Source organism: Blennius ocellaris, assembly GCF_963422515.1.
Source record: "Blennius ocellaris genome assembly, chromosome: 8".
In the NCBI taxonomy this organism is placed as follows: domain Eukaryota; kingdom Metazoa; phylum Chordata; class Actinopteri; order Blenniiformes; family Blenniidae; genus Blennius; species Blennius ocellaris.
This window is the reverse complement of record NC_137657.1, coordinates 30,059,586-30,076,344: the sequence shown is the minus strand read 5'-3', so window position 1 is coordinate 30,076,344 and position 16,759 is coordinate 30,059,586. Positions and strand designations below refer to the sequence as shown.

At 49.8% G+C, this 16,759-nt stretch overlaps 2 protein-coding genes across 3 annotated transcripts in view; one reads left to right on the top strand and one right to left on the bottom strand.

Moving 5' to 3' along the window:
* Nucleotides 1–4,608, bottom strand: part of tcaim (T cell activation inhibitor, mitochondrial) — a gene marked incomplete at its 5' end in the record, with an annotated part of 6,509 nt that extends 1,901 nt beyond the window's left edge. The window contains one exon of the mRNA XM_080500609.1: nt 4,579–4,608. Within this exon, the coding sequence (XP_080356735.1) occupies nt 4,579–4,608 (30 nt within the window). The remainder of the gene's footprint in view (nt 1–4,578) is intronic.
* Nucleotides 4,609–7,224: 2,616 nt separating this feature from the next.
* On the top strand, nt 7,225–12,613 carry rwdd1 (RWD domain containing 1). 2 transcript variants are annotated; one of them, XM_080501594.1, is made up of 9 exons: nt 7,225–7,291; nt 7,412–7,478; nt 8,036–8,133; nt 8,379–8,444; nt 8,608–8,738; nt 8,870–9,013; nt 9,695–9,827; nt 11,697–11,759; nt 12,369–12,613. In XM_080501594.1, exons 3-9 carry the CDS (start codon nt 8,061–8,063, stop codon nt 12,479–12,481), a joined length of 723 nt encoding a protein of 240 aa, XP_080357720.1. In that variant the 5' UTR covers nt 7,225–7,291; nt 7,412–7,478; nt 8,036–8,060; the 3' UTR covers nt 12,482–12,613. The 2 variants fall into 2 exon arrangements, with proteins under 2 accessions (XP_080357720.1, XP_080357719.1); XM_080501593.1 differs by having other exon boundaries at nt 7,234–7,478.
* Nucleotides 12,614–16,759: the final 4,146 nt, after the last annotated feature.

Below are 16,759 nucleotides of genomic sequence, written 5' to 3'. Positions count from 1 at the left end.
TTAATCCCAGACCGTCAGTGTTAATTCCAGACCGTCAGTGTTAATTCCAGACCGTCAGTGTTAATCCCAGACCGTCAGTGTTAATTCCAGACCGTCAGTGTTAATTCCAGACCGTCAGTGTTAACCCCAGACCGTCAGTGTTAATCCCAGACCGTCAGTGTTAATCCCAGACCGTCAGTGTTAATTCCAGACCGTCAGTGTTAACCCCAGACCGTCAGTGTTAACCCCAGACCGTCAGTGTTAATCCCAGACCGTCAGTGTTAACCCCAGACCGGCAGTGTTAATCCCAGACCGTCAGTGTTAATCCCAGACCGTCAGTGTTAATCCCAGACCGTCAGTGTTAACCCCAGACCGGCAGTGTTAATCCCAGACCGTCAGTGTTAATCCCAGACCGTCAGTGTTAATCCCAGACCGTCAGTGTTAATCCCAGACCGTCAGTGTTAATCCCAGACCGTCAGTGTTAATCCCAGACCGTCAGTGGTTTCTGTCTGGGACCTTAATAATTCAGCTACGTGTTTGAAGAGATCCCCGGTGTTGTGGATTCCCTGGTGTCTGTGTTAACTGGTGAATCACCAATGACTGGGAGCTGAAACAAAACACAGAGGACAGTGTGAGGACAGTGGACAGTGTGAAGACGGTGGACAGTGTGAAGGCGGTGGACACGGAGTGAAGACAGAGGACACGGAGTGAAGACGGTGGACAGTGTGAAGATAGGGGACACAGTGTGAAGACAGAGGACACAGAGTGAAGACAGGGGACACAGAGTGAAGACAGGGGACACAGATTGAAGATAGAGTGAAGACAGAGGACACAGAGTGAAGACGTCGGACACAGATTGAAGACAGGGGACACAGATTGAAGATAGAGTGAAGACAGAGGACACAGAGTGAAGACGTCGGACACAGATTGAAGATAGAGTGAAGACAGAGGACACAGAGTGAAGACGGGGGACACAGAGTGAAGACAGAGGACACAGAGTGAAGACAGGGGACACAGAGTGAAGACAGAGGACACAGATTGAAGATAGAGTGAAGACAGAGGACACAGAGTGAAGACAGGGGACACAGAGTGAAGACGGAGGACACAGAGTGAAGACAGAGGACACAGATTGAAGATAGAGTGAAGACAGAGGACACAGAGTGAAGACGGGGGACACAGAGTGAAGACAGAGGATACAGAGTGAAGACAGGGGACACAGAGTGAAGACGGAGGACACAGATTGAAGATAGAGTGAAGACAGGGGACACAGAGTGAAGACGGAGGACACAGATTGAAGATAGAGTGAAGACAGGGGACACAGAGTGAAGACGGAGGACACAGAGTGAAGATAGAGTGAAGACAGAGGACACAGAGTGAAGACAGAGGACACAGAGTGAAGACGGGGACACAGAGTGAAGACAGGGGACACAGAGTGAAGACAGGGGACACAGAGTGAAGACAGAGGACACAGATTGAAGATAGAGTGAAGACAGAGGACACAGAGTGAAGACAGGGGACACAGAGTGAAGACGGGGGACACAGAGTGAAGACAGGGGACACAGAGTGAAGACAGGGGACACAGATTGAAGATAGAGTGAAGACAGAGGACACAGAGTGAAGACAGGGGACACAGAGTGAAGACAGGGGACACAGAGTGAAGACAGAGGACACAGATTGAAGATAGAGTGAAGACAGAGGACACAGAGTGAAGACAGGGGACACAGAGTGAAGACAGAGGACACAGAGTGAAGACAGAGTGAAGACAGGGGACACAGAGTGAAGACAGAGGACACAGAGTGAAGACAGAGGACACAGATTGAAGACAGAGGACACAGAGTGAAGACAGGGGACACAGATTGAAGATAGAGTGAAGACAGAGGACACAGAGTGAAGACAGGGGACACAGAGTGAAGACGGAGGACACAGAGTGAAGACAGAGGACACAGATTGAAGATAGAGTGAAGACAGAGGACACAGAGTGAAGACGGGGGACACAGAGTGAAGACAGAGGACACAGAGTGAAGACAGGGGACACAGAGTGAAGACGGAGGACACAGATTGAAGATAGAGTGAAGACAGAGGACACAGAGTGAAGACGGGGGACACAGAGTGAAGACAGAGGACACAGAGTGAAGACAGGGGACACAGATTGAAGATAGAGTGAAGACAGAGGACACAGAGTGAAGACAGAGGACACAGAGTGAAGACAGAGGACACAGAGTGAAGATAGAGTGAAGACAGAGGACACAGAGTGAAGACGGAGGACACAGAGTGAAGATAGAGTGAAGACAGAGGACACAGAGTGAAGACAGAGGACACAGAGTGAAGACGGGGACACAGAGTGAAGACAGAGGACACAGAGTGAAGACAGAGGACACAGATTGAAGATAGAGTGAAGACAGAGGACACAGAGTGAAGACGGGGGACACAGAGTGAAGACGGGGGACACAGAGTGAAGACAGGGGACACAGAGTGAAGACAGGGGACACAGATTGAAGATAGAGTGAAGACAGAGGACACAGAGTGAAGACAGGGGACACAGAGTGAAGACAGAGGACACAGATTGAAGATAGAGTGAAGACAGAGGACACAGAGTGAAGACAGGGGACACAGAGTGAAGACAGAGGACACAGAGTGAAGACAGAGGACACAGATTGAAGATAGAGTGAAGACAGGGGACACAGAGTGAAGACAGAGGACACAGATTGAAGACAGAGGACACAGAGTGAAGACAAGGACACAGAGTGAAGACAGGGGACACAGATTGAAGATAGAGTGAAGACAGAGGACACAGAGTGAAGACAGAGGACACAGAGTGAAGACAGGGGACACAGAGTGAAGACAGGGGACACAGATTGAAGATAGAGTGAAGACAGAGGACACAGAGTGAAGACAGAGGACACAGAGTGAAGACAGAGGACACAGATTGAAGATAGAGTGAAGACAGAGGACACAGAGTGAAGACAGAGGACACAGAGTGAAGACGGAGGACACAGATTGAAGACAGAGGACACAGAGTGAAGACAGAGGACACAGAGTGAAGACAGGGGACACAGATTGAAGATAGAGTGAAGACAGAGGACACAGAGTGAAGACAGAGGACACAGATTGAAGATAGAGTGAAGACAGAGGACACAGAGTGAAGACAGGGGACACAGAGTGAAGACGGGGGACACAGAGTGAAGACAGGGGACACAGAGTGAAGACAGGGGACACAGAGTGAAGACAGAGGACACAGATTGAAGATAGAGTGAAGACAGAGGACACAGAGTGAAGACAGGGGACACAGAGTGAAGACAGAGGACACAGAGTGAAGACAGAGGACACAGATTGAAGATAGAGTGAAGACAGGGGACACAGAGTGAAGACAGAGGACACAGAGTGAAGACAGAGGACACAGATTGAAGACAGAGGACACAGAGTGAAGACAGAGGACACAGAGTGAAGACAGGGGACACAGATTGAAGATAGAGTGAAGACAGAGGACACAGAGTGAAGACAGAGGACACAGAGTGAAGACAGGGGACACAGATTGAAGATAGAGTGAAGACAGAGGACACAGAGTGAAGACAGAGGACACAGAGTGAAGACAGAGGACACAGATTGAAGATAGAGTGAAGACAGGGGACACAGAGTGAAGACAGAGGACACAGACTGAAGACAGAGGACACAGAGTGAAGACAGAGGACACAGAGTGAAGACAGGGGACACAGATTGAAGATAGAGTGAAGACAGAGGACACAGAGTGAAGACAGAGGACACAGAGTGAAGACAGAGGACACAGATTGAAGATAGAGTGAAGACAGAGGACACAGAGTGAAGACAGGGGACACAGAGTGAAGACAGAGGACACAGAGTGAAGACAGGGGACACAGATTGAAGATAGAGTGAAGACAGAGGACACAGAGTGAAGACAGGGGACACAGAGTGAAGACAGAGGACACAGAGTTAAACTGTATAAACAAAGCGACCACAGATCAGCTGATCATGAACTAATGTTCTGAGTTCGTCTGGAGACAAGACGAGTTTTAACGAGTTGAACGAGTTTTAACGAGTTGAACGAGTTGAACGAGTTTTAACGAGTTGAACGAGTTGAACGAGTTTAACCACTCGTCACTCGTTATTCGCGGCGCTGCTCCTGAAAATGAAACGTTACTTCGTTACGGTGTCGCTCCGTTACCTGCAGCCTGCTGCTGGACTTCCGGTGTGTATGGAGCGCTTCCGCCCCCTGCTGGTGAGGAGGAGACACTGCACTGCACTCACTGCTTCTCCTGGGAGCCCAACACCTCCTCCTCCTCCTCCTCCTCTTCCCTCCTCCTCCTCCTCTCCTCATCCTCTCCTCTCCTCCTCCTCTCCTCATCCTCCTCTCCTCTCTCCTCTTCCCTCCTCCTCCTCCTCTCCTCATCCTCCTCCTCTCCTCTCCTCTCTCCTCTTCCCTCCTCATCCTCCTCTCCTCCTCCTCTCCTCTTCCCTCCTCCTCCTCCTCTCCTCTCCTCCTCTCCCCTCCTCCTCACCCCCCTCTTCCCTCCTCCTCCTCCTCCTCTCCTCTCCTCTTCTCCTTCTTCTATGGCAGTTGGCAGTAAGGAATCAGTGCCTTACCTCCTGACTGTACGGAGTGTTGGTCACCATACCTTAACTCGACCTCTCAGAATAACACAAATAAATACATTTGGTTTATTGATCCAATCTTTTCTGCTGTTGTGTTGGAATGAAACAACCACATGTTCTACCTTACCTGTGGGTCAAACCTTACCTGTGGGTCAAACCTTACCTGTTGGTCAAACCTTACCTGTGGGTCAAACCTGGCAGGCAGAGTATGGCAGGTAGAGTATGGCAGGCAGAGTATGGCAGGTAGAGTATGGCAGGCAGAGTATGGCAGGTAGAGTATGGCAGGTAGAGTATGGCAGGCAGAGTATGGCAGGTAGAGTATGGCAGGTAGAGTATGGCAGGCAGAGTATGGCAGGCAGAGTATGGCAGGTAGAGTATGGCAGGCAGAGTATGGCAGGCAGAGTATGGCAGGCAGAGTATGGCAGGTAGAGTATGGCAGGCAGAGTATTTCACCTCCTCCTGACCACCACCATACCGATCACTGAAGCTGCTGTACACTGCCTTGCCCTTGGAAGGTTTTGGTCTTTTGGCTGATCAGCTGACAAAAGATGACAAAAGTTCCTTTCAGATGGACGCTGGTGATCACATCTGTATGTCACTGATGAAGCTCCGCCTACATTTGCTGCAGGACGACCTTGCTGAGAGATTTCATGTGTCACAGTCACAAGTCAGCGAGATTACATGGCTGTGGAGGAGAAGCTGAGGAGTTCCATGCCTTGGCTGCCCAGGAGACAATTCCAGCAGCTCATAATGTACATGAACAGATTATTAAAAAAACAAACCTGTTTCCAAGTGGTGTTGCCAATGTAGGCTTTGTTTATTTGTACATTAAAAGAATTAACCTCTCATATAAAGTGTGAATTATTTTGCTTGTCGTTTAAATGAAAATAACAAAACAAAATAATTAAAAATGTTGGCATATACTATTTCCAGCCATCTTCTCATGTCATCCAGCCGCTCAGAAATATCTCTATTGTGAGCCAAAGATATTCCTCCTGAGCTCCTCAGTGCATGTCGTCTCTTCTCATGTCGTCTCTTCTCATGTCGTCTCTTCTCATGTCGTCTCTTCTCATGTCGTCTCTTCTCATGTCGTCTCTTCTCATGTGGTCTCTTCTCATGTCGTCTCTTCTCATGTCGTCTCTTCTCATGTCGTCTCTTCTCATGTCGTCTCTTCTCATGTCGTCTCTTCTCATGTCGTCTCTTCTCATGTCGTCTCTTCTCATGTCGTCTCTTCTCATGTCGTCTCTTCTCATGTCGTCTCTTCTCATGTCGTCTCTTCTCATGTCGTCTCTTCTCATGTCGTCTCTTCTCATGTCGTCTCTTCTCATGTCGTCCTCTCCATGTTTCTGTGACACACGGTGGAAGACAAGTCATTAGCAGAGTCACAAACACAAAGTTTGACTAATTGAAATAAAATATAACAGACTATTGGTGCAACAGAAAGTATAATAAGAGATAAAGTAGCTGTACTTTAGTTTTTACATTCATGCTTTACTGTCCTCAGTTTTAGAATAGACGACTACATTATCATCATCAAATGTCCGGGCCTGAGGTGATGGTAGTGAGCATTCATGTCCGGGCCTGAGGTGATGTAGTGAGCATTCATGTCTGGGCCTGAGGTGATGTAGTGAGCATTCATGTCTGGGCCTGAGGTGATGATAGTGAGCATTCATGTCTGGGCCTGAGGTGATGTAGTGAGCATTCATGTCTGGGCCTGAGGTGATGATAGTGAGCATTCATGTCTGGGCCTGAGGGGATGGTAGTGAGCATTCATGTCTGGGCCTGAGGTGATGGTAGTGAGCATTCATGTCTGGGCCTGAGGTGATGGTAGTGAGCATTCATGTCTGGGCCTGAGGTGATGGTAGTGAGCATTCATGTCTGGGCCTGAGGTGATGGTAGTGAGCATTCATTAAAATATTTTCAAACAACACAACTATCAAATGATTTAACAGCTGTCTGTGTCTTTCTAGTGGCTACTAGATGAGTGTGAATATTACGTACAAACACTTACTACTACATTTGAAACATTATTTGTTTGATTTGTCAATGTTTTGGTCGCTGGGTTTGTTTAATAGATTCCTTAATATCCTAAACAAGACGCGGCTTAAGAATCGCTGGACCGGCTGCGTTAGCCTGTCGTCTTGTAAACACTGCGGCCCTGTAATGACAGCATGTAGCACTGGACACACTGATTTAGACTGTAGACTGTAATAAAGTCAGCTCTGTATGGAATATTGTGTTTCCACACTGATTGTTGCTCTTTGCTCTCCTCAGTGAAGAGGAAGGGAGGCCATCTGACCGGCAAACGGGCTCTAGAAACACCTCAAAGTCCTTTTCAAACTATCATCACAAGCAATGCATCGTTTACTCGTTGGTGTACGTGATCATAGCACATTTGACGCAAAATAACTTACCTTATGTGATATTTTAGACGCAAGTCTTCCCAATAGTTCTCCGTAGAAATGAATGCGATTTCGCTGTAACCGGAAGTGCGTTTCAAACAGGAAGTGAGGGACAGAAGTAAAAGTGGGCGGGGCGGAATAAGGTGGATAGAGGAACTCATGCTACATACTCCGGTACAGTAGGTGGCGCTATGCAGCGAATACGTCATGGTTGCAACCTGCCAATAAACCAGAAGAAGAAGAAGACGAAGCATAGTAGAAGAAGAAGAAGAAGACCCTGCCAGCAGACCCAACAAGTCAATGTCAGATAAGTGGCGGTGGTTCTTAAAAGAAGCAGAATAAAATGAGTATTCTGTCCTTTATTGTGTTGAGACGACTATAATCGATAACTTTAGTTCGTGTCATACATCATTTATTTGTAGTTTCATCCACTTCGTGAATCAGTCTGAGACAGATGTGATCGATCCACTGCTCCACACGAGGTTCAAAGTAAAATGACGTTTTCTCATCTTTATTCAATGTATTCTTCGGAATCAGGAGATTTTAAACTGCTAATGTGTGCTAGTCTGTAGTTCTTTATGTATCACGAGGACTCTGTTTAGCATAGCATTGTTCATCCACAGCAGTTAGCATCAGTCACAGTTAGCCTCCTTTAGCTTCAATCTTCATCCTTTCGCTTCATTTATCCTCCTTTAGCTTCACATTTATCCTCCTTTAGCTTCATTTATCCTTTTAGCTCCACAGTTGTCCCCTGTTTGTCCACAGTTGTCCCCTGTTTGTCCAAAGTTGTCCCCTGTTAGCTCCACAGTTGTCCTCTGCTTGTCCACAGTTGTCCCCTGTTAGCTCCACAGTTGTCCCCTGTTAGCTCCACAGTTGTCCTCTGCTTGTCCACAGCTGTCCCCTGTTAGCTCCACAGTTGTCCTCTGTTAGCTCCACAGTTGTCCCCTGTTAGCTCCACAGTTGTCCTCTGTTTGTCCACAGTTGTCCCCTGTTAGCTCCACAGTTGTCCCCTGTTAGCTCCACAGTTGTCCTCTGTTTGTCCACAGGGTGATGATCGTCAGAGGCTGAAACATGACAGACTTTGCAGAAGAGCAGAGGAACGAGCTGGAAGCTCTGGAGTCCATTTACCCCGATTCCTTCACAGGTCAGCACCTTTGGAACCTTCAAGACCTTCCACATGTCCACATGTCCACATGTCCACATGCTCCCTGTTCACAGAGCCCACAGGTCATGACGGAAATATGTCCATCCATGTGCCTGAGGGTCTGTGTCCACCCTCTGTAGTCCACGGTCCACCTGGACTCTGGTGCTGGTCTCGGCCGGCCCCGCTTGGCCTCGGACCCTGAGGGTCAAATCAACCAATGTGTGTGTGTGTGTGTGTGTTTGCAGTTCTCTCTGAGGACCCGTCCTGCTTCACCATCACTGTGACGTCTGACGCCGGCCAGGATGGAGAGAGTAAGATGATGAAGATGATGATGATGATGGTGATGATGGTGGTGATGGTGATGGTGATGATGATGGTGATGATGGTGGTGATGATGGTGATGGTGATGATGATGGTGATGACGACCATGAGGCTAGCTAGCTGGCTAACCACAGCTGTGTGTTGTGTGTGCAGCCGTGGAGACGACGCTAAAGTTCACCTATGTGGACACGTATCCTGACGAGGCGCCGCTGTGGGACATCCTGTCCCAGGAGAACCTGGAGGACGGGGACACGCAGGAAATACTCACCTTACTGCAGCAGCAGGTGTGCTGATGCTCAGAGAGCTGCCCCTCGCCACTGGGCCCCCTGAGGGCCCCCTGAGGGCCAACCTCTCTCACTCACTCTCTGGGTCTCTCTCTGGTCTCTCTGCCCCCCCCCCCCCCCCCCCCCACTAGGCTGAGGAGAACCTGGGGATGGTGATGATCTTCACTCTGGTCACTGCTGTTCAGGAGAAGCTGAATCACATTGTGGACTTGATGAAGACCAGGAAGGAGGAAGAGAAGGAACGGAGAGAGAGAGAGGCTGAGGAGGCTGAGAAGGTGAGGGAGGGACAATCATCACTGACCTGCCGTGTCAGTTCCACGCCCCCTAACCCACAGCAGAGCACACGTGTACGGACCGGGCCTCAGCCACCGGGCCTCAGCCACCGGGTGCTAGCGACCGGGCCTCAGCCACCGGGCCTCAGCCACCGGGTGCTAGCGACCGGGCCTTAGCCACCGGGCCTCAGCCACCGGGTGCTAGCCACCGGGCCTCAGCCACCGGGCCTCAGCCACCGGCCTCAGCCACCGGGCCTCAGCCACCGGGCCTCAGCCACCGGGTGCTAGCGACCGGGCCTTAGCCACCGGGCCTTAGCCACTGGGTGCTAGCCACCGGGCCTTAGCCACCGGGTGCTAGCCACCGGGCCTTAGCGACCGGGCCTTAGCCACCGGGCCTCAGCCACCGGGTGCTAGCCACCGGGCCTCAGCCACCGGGTGCTAGCCACCGGGCCTTAGCCACCGGGCCTCAGCCACCGGGCCTCAGCCACCGGGCCTCAGCGACCGGGTGCTAGCGACCGGGTGCTAGCCAGGAAGAGGCTGGGGCAGGATGGTAGGAAGGGTTAGCGGTTAGCCCTTCCCCGCTGGTGCTTTATTTCCTTGTGTGCTCCTCCAGCGCTCTGAACTGGTTGCTCTATGAATTTCTTTCTTTAAACTTGCTCCGCCGTCTCTGTCTCTGGGTGGCAGGTTCTATTCCAGGGCACGGTGGTGACCATCGAGAACTTCCTGTCGTGGAAAGCAGGATTTGATGTGGACATGGCTGAACTGAGGAGGAAGAAACAGAAGGAGGAGGAGCAGGGAGGAAAGACCAGACTGACAGGTCGGTTCGTCGCTAGCTACGTCCATCTGTCTGTACGTCTGTCTGTCTGTACGTCCGTCTGTCTGTACGTCTCTGTCTGTACGTCCGTCTGTCTGTACGTCCGTCTGTCTGTACGTCTGTCTGTCTGTACGTCCATCTGTCTGTACGTCCGTCTGTCTATACGTCCATCTGTCTGTACGTCCGTCTGTCTGTACGTCCATCTGTCTGTACGTCCGTCTGTCTGTACGTCCATCTGTCTGTACGTCCATCTGTCTGTACGTCCATCTGTCTGTACGTCCATCTGTCTGTACGTCCGTCTGTCTATACGTCCGTCTGTCTGTACGTCCATCTGTCTGTACGTCTGTCTGTCTGTACGTCCATCTGTCTGTACGTCTGTCTGTCTGTACGTCTGTCTTCCTGTACGTCTGTCTGTCCTCTGGTCACTAGTCTCTACGTCGGTCAATACCTCTGTCGGTGCTTCCGTTGGTCTGTCCCTGGGTTGGTCCGTCCGTCCATCTGTCAGGACAGACTGTAGGCCTGGCCCCCAAGAAGTCCATCCCATTGGAAATGAACTTGATAATTATGGCAGCGTTGACATATTGATGTGTTCCCACGAGGAAACCAACCGGCAGCGTGTTGGTCTTCCTCGTCTCTCGCCTCCAAACAGGCTGGAGGACAAGAGGCTCCACTCTGGGATGGGCCTCAGCACCTGTTACAGTCCGTCTCCTGGTTCCTGGACCAGACCAGTTACAGTCCACCTCCTGGTTCCTGGACCAGACCAGTTACAGTCCGTCTCCTGGTTCCTGGACCAGACCAGTTACAGTCCGTCTCCTGGTTCCTGGACCAGACCAGTTACAGTCCACCTCCTGGTTCCTGGACCAGACCAGTTACAGTCCGTCTCCTGTTCTTTTTGATAGAAAATCCCCATCACTGATGGGCCTCAGCACCTGGAGAGGCTCTCTCACTCAACAACACTCACCAGCTACTAACACTTGTTCCGTAGGGCGGTATGTACGTTGGTCGGTTGGTCTGTCGGGTGGTACGCCGGTTGCACGTACATTGGTCTAGTGGTATGTGAATTGGTTGGTCCTAAGTCTTGTGTACATTGGTCGGTTGGTACGTAGGTTGGTACGTACATTGGTCGGTTGGTACGTAGGTTGGTACGTACATTGGTCGGTTGGTACGTAGGTTGGTACGTACATTGGTAGGTTGGTACGTACATTGGTCGGTTGGTACGTAGGTTGGTACGTACATTGGTCGGTTGGTACGTAGGTTGGTACGTACATTGGTAGGTTGGTACGTACATTGGTCGGTTGGTACGTAGGTTGGTACGTACATTGGTCGGTTGGTACGTAGGTTGGTACGTACATTGGTAGGTTGGTACGTACATTGGTCGGTTGGTACGTAGGTTGGTACGTACATTGGTCGGTTGGTACGTAGGTTGGTACGTACATTGGTAGGTTGGTACGTACATTGGTCGGTTGGTACGTAGGTTGGTACGTACATTGGTAGGTTGGTACGTACATTGGTCGGTTGGTACGTAGGTTGGTACGTACATTGGTCGGTTGGTACGTAGGTTGGTACGTACATTGGTCGGTTGGTACGTACATTGGTCGGTTGGTACGTAGGTTGGTACGTACATTGGTCGGTTGGTACGTAGGTTGGTACGTACATTGGTCGGTTGGTACGTACATTGGTCGGTTGGTACGTAGGTTGGTACGTACATTGGTCGGTTGGTACGTCAGGCGGTGCGTCCATCAGTACATCTGTCGGTAGGGACAAATGGACATAAGGGACATATGGTGTGTACGGTACCTTATTTGGTAGGTTGGTATGTACGTCAGTACATCCTATGGTATGTACATAATCCAGACATTTTTTTGTCAACAGGTAAACAGCTGTTCGAACGAGACCACAACCTGGACACTTCAGACATCCAGTTCTTGGAAGAAGGTAAAACCACAACCTCTCATGGCTTCTGTCAGGGTTCGGTTCTCTAAACTCTGCAGTCAAACTTGATCTGTCCAGAGGTCAAAGGTCAGAGTCCAGGCTCCAGAGGTCGAAGGTCAGGCTCCAGAAGTCAGGCTCCAGAGGTCGAAGGTCAGGCTCCAGAAGTCAGGCTCCAGAAGTCAGAGTCCAGAGGTCAAAAGTCAGGCTCCAGAATTTAGAGGTCAAAGGTCAGAGTCCAGGCTCCAGAAGTCAGAGGTCAAAGGTCAGAGTCCAGGCTCCAGAAGTCAGAGTCCAGAGGTCAAAAGTCAGGTTCCAGAAATCAGAGGTCAAAGGTCAGAGTCCAGGCTCCAGAAGTTAGAGGTCAAAGGTCAGAGTCCAGGCTCCAGAAGTCAGAGTCCAGAGGTCAAAAGTCAGGCTCCAGAAGTCAGAGGTCAAAGGTCAGAGTCCAGGCTCCAGAAGTCAGAGTCCAGAGGTCAGAAGTCAGAGGTCAAAGGTCAGGCTCCAGAAGTCAGAGTCCAGGTTCCAGAGGTCGAAGGTCAGGCTCCAGAAGTCAGAGTCCAGGCTCCAGAGGTCAGGATCAGGACCTGGTTCAGGTCTCTCTCTGTGTTGCAGCTGGAAACAACGTGGAGGTGGACGAGTCCCTCTTCCAGGACCTGGAGGACCTGGACTTGGATGAGGAGGACCTGGACTTGGATCCTCTGGAACTGGGCAGTGATGAGGACTGAAGCCACATCGAGAACCAGATGCTTGGTTCTTCTGTGGGCCCAGCAGAACCAGATCCAGAACCAAATGTGTGGTTCCAACAGACACTCTCCATCCCTCACTTCCAGAATAAAAGCTCAGAATTCTGAACTTTTCTTTATTTGATTTGACTTTTATTCTTCAAACAAAATCAATCTCTTGTAATCTGATTACACGCTGAGTCCATGACACGGAGAAACCATGAAAACGAAGACTAGGAGAGAATATAGACCAGGGGTGGTCAATCCTGGTCCTGGAGGGCCGCAGCCCTGCAGGTTTTCAGTGTCTCCTCACATCAACACAGCAACTAGTGGCTCCTAGTCCAGCTTCCTGCAGAACCTCATGATACCAGGTGTGTTTGAGCAGGAAACATTGAAAACCTGCAGGACTGCAGCCCTCCAGGACCAGGATGACCCAATGTAGACTGTAGGAGAGAACAAAGGGGAGAGAACATAGACTGTAGGAGAGAACAAAGGAGAGAGAGCATAGACTGTAGGAGAGAACAAAGGGGAGAGAACATAGACTGTAGGAGAGAACAAAGGGGAGAGAACATAGACTGTAGGACAGAACAAAGGAGAGAGAACATAGACTGTAGGAGAGAACAAAGGGGAGAGAACATAGACTGTAGGAGAGAACAAAGGGGAGAGAACATAGACTGTAGGAGAGAACAAAGGAGAGAGAGCATAGACTGTAGGACAGAACAAAGGAGAGAGAACATAGACTAGGAGAGAACATAGACTAGAAGAGAACATAGACTGTAGGAGAGAACAAAGGAGAGAGAACATAGACTAGAAGAGAACAAAGGGGAGAGAACATAGACTGTAGGAGAGAACATAGACTAGAAGAGAACAAAGGGGAGAGACCATAGACTGTAGGAGAGAACCAAGGAGAGAGAGCATAGACTAGAAGAGAACAAAGGAGAGAGAACATAGACTGTAGGAGAGAACATAGACTAGAAGAGAACAAAGGGGAGAGAACATAGACTGTAGGAGAGAACAAAGGAGAGAGAACATAGACTAGGAGAGAACATAGACTGTAGGAGAGAACAAAGGAGAGAGAACATAGACTAGAAGAGAACAAAGGGGAGAGAACATAGACTGTAGGAGAGAACATAGACTAGAAGAGAACAAAGGGGAGAGACCATAGACTGTAGGAGAGAACAAAGGAGAGAGAACATAAGACTAGAAGAGAACAAAGGAGAGAGAACATAGACTAGAAGAGAACAAAGGAGAGAGAACATAGACTAGAAGAGAACAAAGGAGAGAGAACATAGACTAGAAGAGAACAAAGGAGAGAGAACATAAGACTAGAAGAGAACAAAGGAGAGAGAACATAGACTAGAAGAGAACAAAGGAGAGAGAACATAGACTAGAAGAGAACAAAGGAGAGAGAACATAGACTAGAAGAGAACAAAGGAGAGAGAACATAGACTAGAAGAGAACAAAGGAGAACAGACTGAAGGCGATTCATCCTCCATAAGAACAAGAAGAAAGTTAAAAAATTGGTTCTGCTGTTCCAACTTTCCTGGCTGATGTTGGTGCTGCACTGCTGAAACACCAACGGGTGAGAGAGAGAGAGAGAGAGAGGTTGGTGGAGGTGAGAGAGAGAGAGAGAGAGAGAGAGAGAGAGAGAGAGAGAGAGGTTGGTGGAGGTGAGAGAGAGAGAGAGAGAGAGAGAGAGAGAGAGAGAGGTTGGTGGAGGTGAGAGAGAGAGAGAGAGAGAGAGAGAGAGGTTGGTGGAGGTGAGAGAGAGAGAGAGAGAGAGAGAGGTTGGTGGAGGTCAGGGTGAGACAGAGAGAGAGAGAGAGAGGGTGGAGGTGAGAGAGAGAGAGAGAGAGAGAAAGAGGGTGGAGGTGAGAGAGAGAGAGAGGTTGGTGGAGGTCAGGGTGAGAGAGAGAGAGAGAGAGAGAGAGGGTGAAGGTGAGAGAGAGAGAGAGAGAGAGGGTGAAGGTGAGAGAGAGAGAGAGAAAGAGGGTGGAGGTGAGAGAGAGAGAGAGAGAGAGAGAGAGAGGGTGAAGGTGAGAGAGAGAGAGAGAGAGAGGGTGGAGGTGAGAGAGAGAGAGAGAGAGAGAGAGAGAGAGAGGGTGAAGGTGAGAGAGAGAGAGAGAGAAAGAGGGTGGAGGTGAGAGCAGCAGTAGCAACAGACGTAGTTCAGCACCACCCAGTATGGAGTGACTGAATAATAGAATGTAAAGTGTGTAGTGTCGAGAAAAGTACTATATAACACCTATGCAGCATTATTATTATTGTTATTATTATTATTATTATTGTTGTTGTTGTTATTACTATTGTTATTATTGTTATTATTGCTAGTGTTATTATTATTATTATTATTATTATAAGAGAGAAGAAAGAGGAGGAACATTCTCATCATGTTAAACTCATTCTGGGGGCTGATCTATCAATCACTCACAATATTGATCACTGGCACTAAACACTCTGCTCCTGCTCCTCCTGCTCCTCCTCCTCCTCCTCCTCCTCCTCCTCCTCCTCCTCCTCCAAGCTCTCCTCCTCCTCCTCCTCCTCCAGGCTCTCCTCCTCCTCCTCCTCCTCCTCCAGGCTCTTCTGCTCCGCCTCCTCCTCCTCCTCCTCCTCCTCCTCCTCCAGGCTCTTCTCCTCCTCCAGGCTCTTCTCCTCCTCCTCCTCCAGGCTCTTCTCTTCCTCCAGGCTCTCCTCCTCCTCCAGGCCTGGAGGGGCTAATCAGGAGGACCGGGACTCTTCCCAGTGGGGGGTCCCATATTTGGGCTGGTGGTCACTTTTTTCACAGCACTGGGTTGTTGACATGCTGTTCCTGCAGTTCCTGTTGTTCCTGTTGTTCCTGTTGTTCCTGTTGTTCCTGCAGTTCCTGCAGTTCCTGTTGTTCCTGTTGTTCCTGCAGTTCCTGCAGTTCCTGTTGTTCCTGTTGTTCCTGCAGTTCCTGTTGTTCCTGCTGTTCCTGTTGTTCCTGTTGTTCCTGCAGTTCCTGTTGTTCCTGTTGTTCCTGCAGTTCCTGTTGTTCCTGCAGTTCCTGTTGTTCCTGTTGTTCCTGCAGTTCCTGTTGTTCCTGTTGTTCCTGCAGTTCCTGTTGTTCCTGCAGTTCCTGTTGTTCCTGCAGTTCCTGTTGTTCCTGCAGTTCCTGTTGTTCCTGCAGTTCCTGTTGTTCCTGCAGTTCCTGTTGTTCCTGCTGTTCCTGTTGTTCCTGCAGTTCCTGCAGTTCCTGTTGTTCCTGCAGTTCCTGCTGTTCCTGCAGTTCCTGTTGTTCCTGCTGTTCCTGCAGTTCCTGTTGTTCCTGTTGTTCCTGCTGTTCCTGCAGTTCCTGTTGTTCCTGTTGTTCCTGCAGTTCCTGTTGTTCCTGCAGTTCCTGTTGTTCCTGCAGTTCCTGTTGTTCCTGCTGTTCCTGCAGTTCCTGCTGTTCCTGTTGTTCCTGCTGTTCCTGTTGTTCCTGCAGTTCCTGTTGTTCCTGCTGTTCCTGCAGTTCCTGTTGTTCCTGCAGTTCCTGTTGTTCCTGTTGTTCCTGTTGTTCCTGTTGTTCCTGCAGTTCCTGCAGTTCCTGTTGTTCCTGTTGTTCCTGCAGTTCCTGCAGTTCCTGCAGTTCCTGTTGTTCCTGTTGTTCCTGCAGTTCCTGTTGTTCCTGCTGTTCCTGTTGTTCCTGTTGTTCCTGCAGTTCCTGTTGTTCCTGTTGTTCCTGCAGTTCCTGTTGTTCCTGCAGTTCCTGTTGTTCCTGTTGTTCCTGCAGTTCCTGTTGTTCCTGTTGTTCCTGCAGTTCCTGTTGTTCCTGCAGTTCCTGTTGTTCCTGCAGTTCCTGTTGTTCCTGCAGTTCCTGTTGTTCCTGCAGTTCCTGTTGTTCCTGCAGTTCCTGTTGTTCCTGCTGTTCCTGTTGTTCCTGCAGTTCCTGCAGTTCCTGTTGTTCCTGCAGTTCCTGCTGTTCCTGCAGTTCCTGTTGTTCCTGCTGTTCCTGCAGTTCCTGTTGTTCCTGTTGTTCCTGCTGTTCCTGCAGTTCCTGTTGTTCCTGTTGTTCCTGCAGTTCCTGTTGTTCCTGCAGTTCCTGTTGTTCCTGCAGTTCCTGTTGTTCCTGCTGTTCCTGCAGTTCCTGCTGTTCCTGCTGTTCCTGTTGTTCCTGCAGTTCCTGTTGTTCCTGCTGTTCCTGCAGTTCCTGTTGTTCCTGTTGTTCCTGCAGTTCCTGTTGTTCCTGCAGTTCCTGTTGTTCCTGTTGTTCCTGCAGTTCCTGCAGTTCCTGTTGTTCCTGTTGTTCCTGCAGTTCCTGTTGTTCCTGCAGTTCCTGTT

Excerpts from the sequence above, each read along its gene's own strand:
- rwdd1 (XM_080501594.1), top strand. The coding sequence starts at position 8,061 with ATGACAGACTTTGCAGAAGAGCAGAGGAACGAGCTGGAAGCTCTGGAG. Across the intron at positions 8,739-8,869 it reads TCACCTTACTGCAGCAGCAG|GCTGAGGAGAACCTGGGGAT; the intron begins GTGTGCTGATGC and ends CCCCCCCACTAG. Across the intron at positions 9,828-11,696 it reads AGGAAAGACCAGACTGACAG|GTAAACAGCTGTTCGAACGA; the intron begins GTCGGTTCGTCG and ends TTTTGTCAACAG.